At 49.0% G+C, this 12,204-nt stretch overlaps 3 protein-coding genes across 3 annotated transcripts; 2 read left to right on the top strand and 1 right to left on the bottom strand.

Annotated features, from left to right (window-relative positions):
• Positions 1-1,632: 1,632 nt before the first annotated feature.
• On the top strand, positions 1,633-2,448 carry LAJ45_01787 (uncharacterized protein; the record flags this gene model as incomplete). The annotated part of the gene is made up of 3 exons (XM_046111380.1): positions 1,633-1,693; positions 2,098-2,109; positions 2,180-2,448. The coding sequence occupies 3 exons, from the start codon at positions 1,633-1,635 to the stop codon at positions 2,446-2,448; spliced, it is 342 nt and encodes a 113-aa protein (XP_045975324.1).
• A 2,598-nt stretch (positions 2,449-5,046) lies between these two features.
• On the bottom strand, positions 5,047-5,757 carry LAJ45_01786 (uncharacterized protein; the record flags this gene model as incomplete). Its single annotated transcript, XM_046111379.1, has 1 exon — positions 5,047-5,757. One exon carries the CDS (start codon positions 5,755-5,757, stop codon positions 5,047-5,049), a length of 711 nt encoding a protein of 236 aa, XP_045975323.1.
• A 5,137-nt stretch (positions 5,758-10,894) lies between these two features.
• On the top strand, positions 10,895-11,261 carry LAJ45_01785 (uncharacterized protein; the record flags this gene model as incomplete). The annotated part of the gene is made up of 3 exons (XM_046111378.1): positions 10,895-10,926; positions 11,007-11,058; positions 11,139-11,261. 3 exons carry the CDS (start codon positions 10,895-10,897, stop codon positions 11,259-11,261), a joined length of 207 nt encoding a protein of 68 aa, XP_045975322.1.
• Positions 11,262-12,204: the final 943 nt, after the last annotated feature.

Raw genomic sequence — 12,204 nt, 5'->3', positions numbered from 1 at the left:
TTGCAAACCAGTATCAAGAACCATGCGTTCGCAAAATTTCGGAACAGTAACTGAGGGGAGAATCCGAGTCTGCCTCTCCCCCCTTTTTCTCTTTTTCTTTTTCTTCACTTCTTTGAGCTCCTATTATACACTGGAGCGAGAGTGAGAAAATATGAAACTAGCTGCCGTCTTATGCAATGAACACTTCATGGCCATGGACCTCGGGGCAAACCAACCTCGGGCATATACTACAGCTATTGCATGTTATATTACCACCATGCATAGTCGATTTCCAAAACAATCTCGGGGAAAACATAGTATGTCAGATGGTTTGTTACATACATACATACATACCTACATACATACATACATACATACATACATACAGGAGGAGCCCCACGTCCCTATGGCGAGTTGGTCACATATTTGACCTCACTTCAGCCAGTTGAGAACGGACCTGAGTGAAGGAGATGGATGCCTCTTTGAGGATCGGCATAATATCTCCCCTCACTCTCGAGATTCATACAGGATGTGAAACGCGCCGAAAAGTGCCATTTATCATTATCAGGTTTTACAAGAAAATTTCAATACACAAACACAAACACATAGGGCCAAGGAAAGAGGGAAAAAAAAGATCTCAGAGATTCCGAGATCCAAAACCTGCAGTCGGTGACCAGCCTTGGGGTCATTCGTCCCATCTTTTTTTTTCTTGCTCTACAATACGGGAACGATCTGACATCATTTTCATTAATCCAAAACCATGGCCTAGGGGACATCTCATGTTTTGAAAAGAATATCACAACTGATATCGAGTAACAGATGGAGAGATGCAACATATAAACAAACGATTTGAGATGACTTCTTTCGGCGACCGATGATCTGATCAGGAGATATCTTTGCCTTGTACAGACATACATACAGCGAACAGGAAGAGAAAAAAACAGGAATTAAATAAATTAAACCAAGAGATCGAATCAGGATGACCGGCAAATTTACGAACAAAGGAGGATCCAATCAAACATTATTCACTGACCTCGGGGAGGGCAGGAGAGACGAGAAAAATGTCAGAAGATACATGTAGTTTTGATGTGGGTGAAAAGTGATATGGGGGCCCCTCTAGTCGATGACAAAAGAGCTAACACCAGACAGTGTATGTCGAAATAGTAATACCTATCGGACCAAAACGAAATCACACCCCGTCACCCGACACCAGCTGCAGCTCCCAAAAAAGAACACAATATAGCGATCGACAAAAAGAAGAGCCCGCATGAGCGAGCCCGCCGATCGAACGAGATAGAAGGAAAAAATTAAATTGTATTGTCCGCCTACCTACCTACATCCACATACATGTCTTTGTTGATTTTGCTCATAGATCCTTACAAGGTAGATATGATACATGGAATAGTTTAGGTAGCTAGCTACCTAGTGCTCTGTACGACCTCGAGTATAGATAGAGAGAGTGTGTGTGTGCTTACAGTAGGTATCACCAACTGCATAGCCACCAATAGTTCTTTCAGCTCTGATAGTCCACGGCCTCCATCTCGCTACCGGGTGTGGCCTCGCCGTCTCTCCCCTGCCAAGGATAGCCCGAGCCATCAAGAGGTTTTTTGTTACTCACACTGGCAAACAGCCATTACACGACTAACGGAATCCATGGGCATCGGGGGAGAGACTTCTGCCTCTTGTATGCTGCGGGCTACTACTGCGACCACGGGTATGTAATGTATGCGATCAGAGTCATATCGTTATATATCGTATCGTGCAGGAGGAGGAGCAATCATGGGGTACGAAACGAGAAGAATCCACAGCCACATAACTACATACATACATGCACACAAGATGGATGTAGAGTGTGCATGATATTGGATATCTTGTTGACCAGTCTCCATTGTGGCACGACGCCTCGAGAATGAAACAAGTCAAAGTTGGGGGGGGGGGAGAGAGGGGGGGGGGGGGGGGGGGAAACGAATGAGAAGAGACAGATCGAGGGCACAATAAGCACCACTCAGTATACTGAGCACCCTGAGCACCCTGAGCACCAGCTTTGGTGACAGAAATCCCCGGGCGCGCCCTACGTACCTACACTGGGCGCGCAGCGGGTATTACACATAGCCACAGGTCCTAGAGGGAGTAAGTTACAGCACTGTATCACCCGCAGACCCTGCCAAGAAGCTTCCCCGCTAATCCCAAAGCTTAAAAGCACAAATGGCGAATGCAAATGCCTGTCAACTTGACGCCTCCCCGTCAAAGCCTCAACCCCAGCCAAACAATATGCCTCCAGGCAGGACCCTGACCCGGAGAAGACGAAGAAGGAAGAAGGAAATTAACCAGAAGAGAAGGAGAGCCTCAGCCGTTCTGTTCTGTTCTGTTCCAGACCGGGAAACCCCTCTTCGACGTCACACATACTTCGCTCCCCCCCAGCGGCGTTTGTCGTTACCAGGTGAGGGTAGTGAGCAGCAGCAGTGTTAGTCCTGAGACGGACTGCGCCCCGGACCCCGGTGCGCACGATAGACAGTTCGCCAAAACGACGTCAACCAAGGTCCATCCTCTAAAGAGTGAGGCTTTCAGATGAGACGGTTGCCGCTCTCGCTGGTCTGGCCATTCATTTGCTTCCGTTGCCTGAGGGCGCGCAATTCAACAAAGCAATCGATAATTAAATAAAAAAGATCAAATAAGGAGAAAAGAGTTGGTTTTGGCTGATAGCGCTGATACCCGACAGCGATGACGCCAGATCTTCCCTTCTTGGTATCTCGGAGACGATAGCTCGAGCGTCAAGACATAACATCGTCAACGGTGGCCTCTCTCTCCCCCAGGACCCTTCCCTACATGTACATAGGCACTCTATCCAGGCAGAAAATTTGGCTGAATGACCAAAAACGCGAGAAAAGAAATTTTGCAAAAGTACTGATCCGGGCTCTGATTGGCTGCCTTGGGCTCACCACCCACCCCACAGCACGTCACTACACCTCGCGCGTGAGCGTGAGGGTGTTGAGAACTTGAAAGAGAGAGGTTGCTGGTTGCTAGGTGGTTGTTGAGTGGGAAACAACGCGTTGCGCTGCGTTCCACCCTCCAGGACCCTCCAGGACCCTCTTCCAAACCCCCTCCCTGGTAAGCTGTAGTAGGTGCGCACCCGGGGATTTTCCTATTATTTATCAACCTTTCCATTCTCGCCAGCGTTGCAACCACCCTCCCCACCCCTCCCTTTCACCCAATCTTCTACCAGATTTGAGCCGCATTTCTCGGCGGGGCGCAGTGCAGCAACAACTCAATGACAGAACTGGAGAACCAGGAAAAAGACTTGATAAAGGGTCATCGTCAGCGAGCAATCGAGATGGAATTGGATTTCACATTTACAAAAAGGGGTACATATGCGAGGAACCAGGGAAAAACATAATCTCTTTTTTATTCTTTTTTATTTTTCTTTATTCTTGTGATCAAGCTAATTAATTAAACCCTCCCCATATTATCCTATCCATGTACCGAATACCTATGGGTCACTGACTTTGACTGGACTGACTGTATGTAACGCAAGTACCCAGTACCAGTACCAGTACCACAATCCAACCCTCCCCCCCCCCTCTCCCCCAAGTAGGTACTCAGCTACCTGCCTGCCTTACCACCCGGCTAGCTAGTTAGCTAGGGAGGGAACGGGAACCGTAAGGTACAATGATGAAAGACGACGATACGATACATCGCCAGCTAATGTTTTGCGTGTTGTAACAACCTGTTTTTCTGCTCCGTTGCTTTGCCCTCACTTCTCTCCGGATTGAGAAGTTCGAACTCCCGTCCTATTGGATCTCCACGGACAATACAGAATGGGTGCACCGCCCGTCCGCCCCGCGCCGCGCCGCCGCGAGCTGTCAGGCATGGCATGGCATGGCATGGCATAGCATGGCGTAAAGCAGGAACAGAGCAGAGCAGAGAAACATACATGCGCAGGCAGCAGCCAGCCAGCAGTGAGTGGCAAGAAACGGACGGAAATCGGAAACATTGTCGAGAACCGGAAAGAGTGGTGGAAATAAGGGGTGGGTGGGAAGGCGGAGGGCGGTGGTGTGCATATGTATGCAATCCAATCTGGGCAAGATAGAGGATTTTCTCACTAAGGTCTATCTCTTTTTTCAAATTTTTTTTTCATTATTATTCTTTTTATTATTATTCCTCGAGAAGGACGATGGCGGGAGGCAGACACCAAAAATCACAATCACCGGAAATTGACAACGCTCGCTGATTGATGGATGAAGAGATGGAAGCACAGAAAGATATCACGATGGAAAATGATGGAAGATATTTTTTTTTCTTTTTTGCAAAAGAGTGTTTTTATTCGTTTAAACCAGTGACCAAAACAAAAGAAAGAAGTCTTGCTGACTGATAACCAAACAATTAAAAATAAAAAAAAGAGAACTCGATAGAGTGAATACCCTCAAGGCACCAAAAAAGAAAAAAGAAAAAAATAAGCAAGTAAGCAAATCAAACAAGTCCCAAAAATCGTCTTCCGTATTCAGCCCCTAACCCTCCGCCTTTGCCATTAAAGCAAAACAAGTCTCTAATCAAGAACTATCCTTTAATCCTCCCGCCAAGCAACTACCAGATAAAACTCTCTCTTCCCTGCATTCTCGAATCACGTTCATCGGCATTTACGCACGGACGCTGCTCTCTACTGGAAGGGTGTTGGCGGTTTGTTATTAAGGTGGGAAGGAGGAAGTCCCGTTCGAGGCCAAAAAAACCCGCAAACAAATGCATTGCAAAACCGTAAACGATATGGCCAGTGAAGCCCTCTCAGATTAGTGAGGAAGGCAGCATGGCTCTATCTCCTCCATAGCGGAGGAGTATGGGGGTGTGGTGTAGTGGGGAGAAGAGGCAGGATGGTCATCGTCAGGTGGTAGTGAAACCCCCCGACAGCTCATGGTTCCCGCCATGGTGGTTTTTTTTCGAAGAAGTAGTAGTGACTTCTTCTTCCATCCCTCACTCTTCGTATTGGTGGTGGTAGTACTTTCGAGCACAACAGTAATCGAAGCCTGAAAGGCTTCCCTTTTTTTCTCTTCCGTCAGGGACCCCGAGGCGTTCCATCTAGAAGTATCTAGTCTGGACCTGGGGGTTGAAGGCGACGCTCCTCCCGCTGCTCCTTGGGCTGGAGCTCAACTGCTGCTCAGCACCCTCAACCCCCCTTGGGCTGGAGCTCAACTGCTGCTCAGCACCCTCAACCCTCCTTGGGGAAGGCGACCTCCTTGAGGAAGTAACGGGAGTAGCCTCAACCAAGCTAAAAGACGAAGTCCTCCTGGGGTCCATGCTGGCCCTTCGCCCGCTTCCGCTCCTGTGAGAGACATCACGCGCGTATGCCGAGCCCCTGTTGACTGGTGCAGGTGAAGTGGGAATAGCAGCTGGAATGTACTGGACCCTCTCTCTGGTCCTCAACGCGTCGTAGACATTGACGTCGACATAGTTAGACGGGGCTCCCTGCAATTTGTGGGTGATTGCGCGGATGAGGCCGTCCACTGACTCCCAGCCCTCGGGGAAAGACACCTCGATGACACCGCCGGAAGTGGAGCGCGCCTTGTCGTAGAGGTTGACGGCAATCTCAGTAGCAAGCTGGTGGCCGACATCGCAGAGCTGGCGGCTGGGTGACTTGTGGACGGCGTATGGGTCGATGCAAGCGGAGCAGGCACGGGCGTGGACGTTGAATGAGCGAAGGGAAGTTGAGAGACGTCTGGAGAGTGCGTCAGTGGGAGCGGCGGGGGTGGTGGCCTGGTGGACCATAGCGCGGGAACCTGGCATGCGCATCTTGAAGATTGGTTAAAAGGTAAAGGTTTGTTTGTTGTTGATGTTGGGGAAAAGGGTTGTTTGGAAAGTGAAGTTGAAAGTGTTGAAACAGAGACAGGAAGTGTGGGAACTAGTTGTGTATTTAACTAGAAGCTATGAGTAGTAGTAGTAGCAGTAGTAGTAAGGATGCTGTTCAGGCTCGATGTTTGGTTTACTTGGCTTTGTTGATAATGATGATGGATACTGAAAAAAAAAGGATGGGTCTGTGGGGGATGTGAGAGGTTTATATCAATCTGTCTTTCAGAACTCTCAGAGTGCTACCAAGCACCCTAGAGGAAAGGCCTGCGGGTGTGTGGTAGCCACATATGAGTGGACTGCGATGCAAGTAGAAGACCTGGCAAGGATTGAGCAGGTGGTCGCATCCTGGGCCAACTAGCAGAGGGCGTGTGCTACCTACAACAACAAAAGCAGCTTGATCAGTATGACTGACTAGAACAGCAGCATTACTCACTCACTGACCTAGGTCCCCTTCGTGAGACCCATTTTTTTTTTTTTTTTCTTTTTAGAAAAGCAGCGGCATATTGACCTACCTACACCCTCCCCCCCCCAGCAGATCACCACCCATGGCCATCACACCCCAAAAAGAAAAATGAGGAATAAAATAAAAATAAATAAAAAATAAAAATAAAAAAAGAATTAATCCCCTTTCCCACCAAAACTATCATCACACACCATAACCCTCAAACACCCAGAGTAGCAAGCGCCTCCCTTTATCGCTGCGGCACCTTCACCCAAAAAGAGAGCCATCTGCCATACCCCCCCCCCCCCCCAATAGCACGCGCAGCTGCTCCTTGCGAACACCACAAGGCCTATTTTGCAAACTCCCACACCGTATGTGTGTGGTGGTGGTGAGTTGCCTTGCTTGCTTGATCGCATAGAGCGAGTCAAGTGAGTGATTGCCATCTACGTTCAATTGATCAAGCCACGATAGATACAGTACAGTACCGTATGTATGTGTGTCACCTACACCACAACCACAATATACAGTCCCCGAATAACCTGCGCCTCCCCATGATAGGTTGGGATGGACAGGCATTCCCCAAGAGGAATGGCCTAACGGCGTGCTTTCCCTGGGTACAGTTGGAGTTGAGTCGTTCAAAGGGTGCACTCGTACCGGAGGCCACCGAGAGTACTCCTCTCACTCACTCGTACCCTACTGTTTTCACAACTCACTCATACTCTACTCCCATCCTGGTACGTCTTTACCTACATACTTCATACATACATTTGACTGAACTGCTGCTGCCATGCTGCTTCTGCTTCTGCTCAGTTAACGAAGCAAGCAGCAGCAGCAGCAGCAGCAGCACCACCAGCAGTAGCAGCAGGTTAAGGTAGAGTACCTCAAGTAGTCGTAATCAATACGCCCTCTCATCTATTTTCCTTTTTCCCCTTCCACCCGCCCCCAAAATATCAAGGGAAAAAAAACCCCGGAATTCAAAATATATCCCAAATGGCATCCAGGGAAGGGGAAAAAAGGAACACACATTCCTCCGGATGCCCATGCCCCATCCCGAACGAACGTAATGTTCAAATCCTTCATTTTATCCTACCCAGACATACTGTCACCGTACCGTAGAATAGACCCATTCCAAACACAACTGGCAGCAGATGGGCTGGCCATGGCTTGTCCGTCGGTTCGGTCGGTCAGTCAGTTTCCCTTTTTCCCACCGCCCTTCTGGGTCGGATCTGCTGTAAAACAAAAAACAAAAAAACCACATTTTCGAAGATGTGTGCCAATGATTTGTTTCCGGGTTTTTCTTTTCTCATCTGGTTTATCCACACCCTTGGGATTGATTCGTTTTGTGAGGCATGTACCTGTGTGGCTTGGAGAAAGGACAACGACAGGAAATTAAATCGCGATACATGTATCGTTTTATCTATCCGCGCGGAAAGGTTTTTGTTTTTGGATCGTTACCGGAAATACTCGCTACATGGTTATGGGGAGATGGAGGTAGATGGCGGCTGGCGTTTTTTTTTTTCGAGGGGAAAAGGAATTGTTCTGGAAACATTCGAGTTTCCGTTGAAGCAACAGGACCATGGTTGCTCTCCCACCCGCCATCTAATAATAAACCAAACTAGACGAATGACAGCGGGGCATTCATCTCTCTCCACAAAATCTCCGCCAGCAACCATCATCCCCATGGGCATGAGCTGTAGTAAGATAGAGCTGGGAAGATAGGCGCTTTCTGGCCTGTAAACGGACGTGGTAGAAACCCGGGAACATGTTCGCTCATTCAACCTCACTCACTCACACACTTACACATTCACACATTCACTCACCTCACCTCATGTATGCTGGCTGCTGTACCTCGAGGCTAACTCACTATGAATCCCAGAGTAAACCACCACCACCACCACCACCATCAGCACCACCCAGTATCCACCTAACCCTCTCTATCGCCGCCCAACACCTCAGCAGTAACAGCAGAAGCAGGAAGTTCTTAATATGGAACCACCACTTGCCTCGAGAACGGCTAGACTCGCCTCACAGTCTCACTCGCTCGCTCGCTAGAGCAGAGCAGTAAAGTTACAGCACCGAGTTATCCGTCGAGACGACTCGTCTTGGAAGCGTGCAGTAAGCGGCGGGAGCAGGATTAGGAAAGGGAAGCCTCGGTTGGTTTGCCAGCCCCAGTCAGCCAGCCAAGACCAGCTTAGTTGGCTTTCGCGAAAGGGAAAGGGCGAGGAGGGAAAAAGGAAAGAAGGGAAAGCGCGGCCAGGACAGAACAGACAGACAGACAGCAGGTCGGAATTACCCTCCTGCTCCTGCTTGCTGCTTGCTTGCTGCTTGCTGCCATGCTGCCATGCTGCGTACCTTCGATCTCCTCCTAGTCTCCTACCTCCCCCCCCAGTACCTACTACCCCCCTTCTTTCCCCTAGCCCTCCCCCGCATATGTATCGATAACATTGGCCTTATTATTATTATTTAATTCTGCTATTATTTTTTATTCTATTTCAGAGCTTCGAATGCCGTATGTAGAGACGTAACCCGCGGCCGGTATCCTACCTTCCTTCTTCTTTCCCTTATGCCAGCTGGGCGCGTTCGGAATATGTGATATATCAAAAATATTATTCCCGCGATACAATACCGACCGAGGTCGACGACCCCTTCCCCTTCCCGGGCTTGAGTACATACTCACATACGTCCACTGTATCAGAAAGTAAGAAAGTAAGGCCTGTGTACCCACGAACACGACCACAAGAGAATCTCAGAGAGAACGAGCGAGATATTTCCCTCGTCTCTCTTGATCTGTAGCACACACACACACACGCATACATACACACACTCACAGCACACAGCTCACACGAGATGGAATCAATGGCCGTCTGTGGATCCATCTACACAACCTACATACCACACGTACGCTCATCATCAACCTGTAACGTATGTAGCTGTGCCTAGAACTTCTTTTTTTATGCCATTGCAAACCCACATTTCCCATTGCTCTCTCTCTTCTTCCCCCGCCGCCTATTGGAAATACACCTTTTCCCTCTTTTTTTTGCTTTTTTGCTTACACACATGAGTCTTCTACCCCGGGAACCTGCCTGCCTGATGATCCGACCTCTCTCGCCCTCCCCGCCGCCGAAGGGAAACTTCTTGCGGCGATTACCCCAGTTGGGAGGAGGCATAGTATGTCGTGCAGGGACCATTGTCTGCTCTACATACACCTCTTTCCTTAGAGTATCCCATATGTACAGACAGCGCAAGACCAGAACCAGATCAGAGAGAGAAAGATCTAGAGAGAGAGAAAAAAAAAATTGGTTCATTTGGTATATTTCTTTTTTATTTTACTTATTTACATACTACTACGCTGTGGAGGACAGACAGACAGACAGACTAAGATCTATGCTGCTGAGTGCTGCTGTTTGCTCCCGAACCAGTAAGTTATTTCCCATCGGGACGCATGCTACGCTTTGGGATGGATGGGGAGGGAAAATGTGTGAGGTTAGAGCTGGAGGGAAAGGGAAAGCAAAAATGCCATCCTCACATACACACATACATGTATTCCCGCCGCCCACACACCACCCACAAAACCCACAATCCACTTCCCACCCTCCCCCCTTCCCCATCCCGCATCCGCTATGCATGCAGATAGATGGTGGATGCGCAAGGCCAAACCACTACAACCACCGCACAATTCAACAACCCTAACCAACGTAAACCCCCTACCCTACGATGGAAGTAGGGTAGCGCAAAAGCAAGCAAAGGAGATCCTCCTGTCTGTCTGGTCTGTCTGGTCTGTCGATGGGAAATCAAAGGGCAATGCCATCCCGTCAATCACTCCCCGACCCCTTCTCCGTTCGCGCGCTTCCCTCTCCCCCGTCCGTAATACAACTGTAACCGAATTCTTGAAGGGAAATAGAGTCGCATAAAAAAAAAATAGCGATTTCACATCTGGCTGCTAGTTAGCCCTGCTGGCTGCTCGGACCCCAGGATGATCCTTTCCTACTCTAGCCTATCGGGCTACATAGTTTTGTAGAATAGTAGGTAGCAGGTAGGTAGGAGAGCTGTAGGTAGTAGGTACTAGGGATCGATATCCGGATTCAAACCTCTTCTTTTCTTCTTTTCCTTCCCCGTACGTACGTCTTTCCTTTCCTTGAATCCCGATTCCCCTACCCTATGCCTATGTACTCCTATCATGATGATTCTCTCCTTGTCGAGTCGTCGTCGTTCCGCTGTGGTCTGGTCTGGTTGTGTAATGGAATGGGCTAGGCCACATCCGCTCATCCATACACAGAGTAGAACAGACAGAATGAGTAGAACCACCACCACCGCCGCCAGCCAGCACCATGTACCACCGGCCGGCCACCGTTGAGATCCCACCAAGAGAGGGCGAACCAGCCCCGGGCTGCCCAGCAGCCAGGAGTTCGAGTCGTTAAGCGTTACAGAATATGTACTCTCCGCCATCCCATGAATTGGCAATAGCTGACTAGCAAAAAACCCTACATGATACCTACTCACCTGCCCTACTGCCTACATAGATTACCTAAAGACCCTGGGGGCGGCGGCGTCCCCCTCTCCCCTCTCACCTGTTCACGATTCATGCCCTCTTTTTTTGATTTTTTTCTCTTCTTCTTTGGCTGTGGCCATAGCTTTGCCATGCTCCCGTCGTGGGTTCTTAATTGCTCCACGTATGGTACGTGCAACGAACTATAAAAAAAAATAAGAAAAAAAAAGGCTAAAGAGCCGGGTTGCTTTTAATTTTCCCCAGACTTTTCGGAAGGTCTTTGAGTGCATACTCTGCATTGATTGGGGGCATACATGTATGTACATAGATCAGGGCAGGCAGGTGGTAGGGGGGGGGTATTTGCAATGTGGCTAATGTTAGAGTTGAGTCTCGTAGCAAAAAGTCAAGCTCAACCGTCCCGCGTGCATCCACCCGCCGTGTGAAGTGGCTAGAGAGCTCGACCCTCACACCCTCACAGTGCGCGCCGCCCTCTCTGAGATTCTCCACATACTGAAATAATACGCTACCCTTATGTACTCTACATACCACACCACCCACCATAACCTAACCCCAACCTCTTCTTTGCTCGCTCGTGGCGAGTTGCATGCGGAGTGTGGACCACTTGTACAAAATGCTCATGTACCCTCAACCCTCCTGTTCCCTTTTTTTTTTTTTTTAACTCGTTAGAGGAAGCTCTAACCCGTTTTTTTTTTTTTTTTCCTTCCTTCCCTTCCCATGCTACCTTCCTTCCTGTCGAGTCGACAGCGGATCATCCACGAGGCTTGCAGTGGAGCGTAACCCTTTTGCCTGCTTTCTTGGTACTTGTGGTACATACGATGTTGAAGACTTATGTACTTCCCCAACCACCGTGTATGAGAAAGAGAGAGAGAGGGTAATACACTGAGAGCTAGAGAGCTAGAGTAACCAGGTTAGAAGGGGTGGCTTTAGCTCAGTAGGGTACCCTCCTGAAGATCTCTCTTGCCTTGATGCTTGTAGCAGTGGCGGCGGATTTATGTGTATGACCTTCTTTTTTTTTTTTTCAATACCCGCCATAGGAGCAGTATCTGGAGCTAGCTAGCTAAGTAGAGTACTAGTAACTCTAGATCAGAGAGAAAGCTAGGTCAAGCGTTTTGGATCCTCTTCGTCCGATCACCAGCTAGCTAGCTTGACCACCATGAATGATATGATCATGAATTCCTCGGAGCGACATTAATTGCGTGACCAGTATCTACAGTACCTACACTATGTACTCTTCTACTTGTAGAGTACTCGCCAGCTAGCTAGCCCACATCCGCTGTGACCGGCCGGCGGCGGCGGTGATCTGATCTTCGTGTGTTTTATAATAATAGCTGCAACGACAATCATTTCCCCTCCACAACCTACCACCCTTCCCTTCTCTCCACACTTGGGGGCCAGATCTCTGGCAGGTGTGGAAAGGGGTGGCAGGGGCAGGGGTGGGTCA

This window comes from Morchella importuna, assembly GCF_003444635.1.
Source record: "Morchella importuna strain M04M26 chromosome Unknown Morimp01GS003, whole genome shotgun sequence".
Lineage (NCBI taxonomy): Eukaryota > Fungi > Ascomycota > Pezizomycetes > Pezizales > Morchellaceae > Morchella > Morchella importuna.
This window is presented reverse-complemented; position numbering and strand designations above follow the sequence as displayed.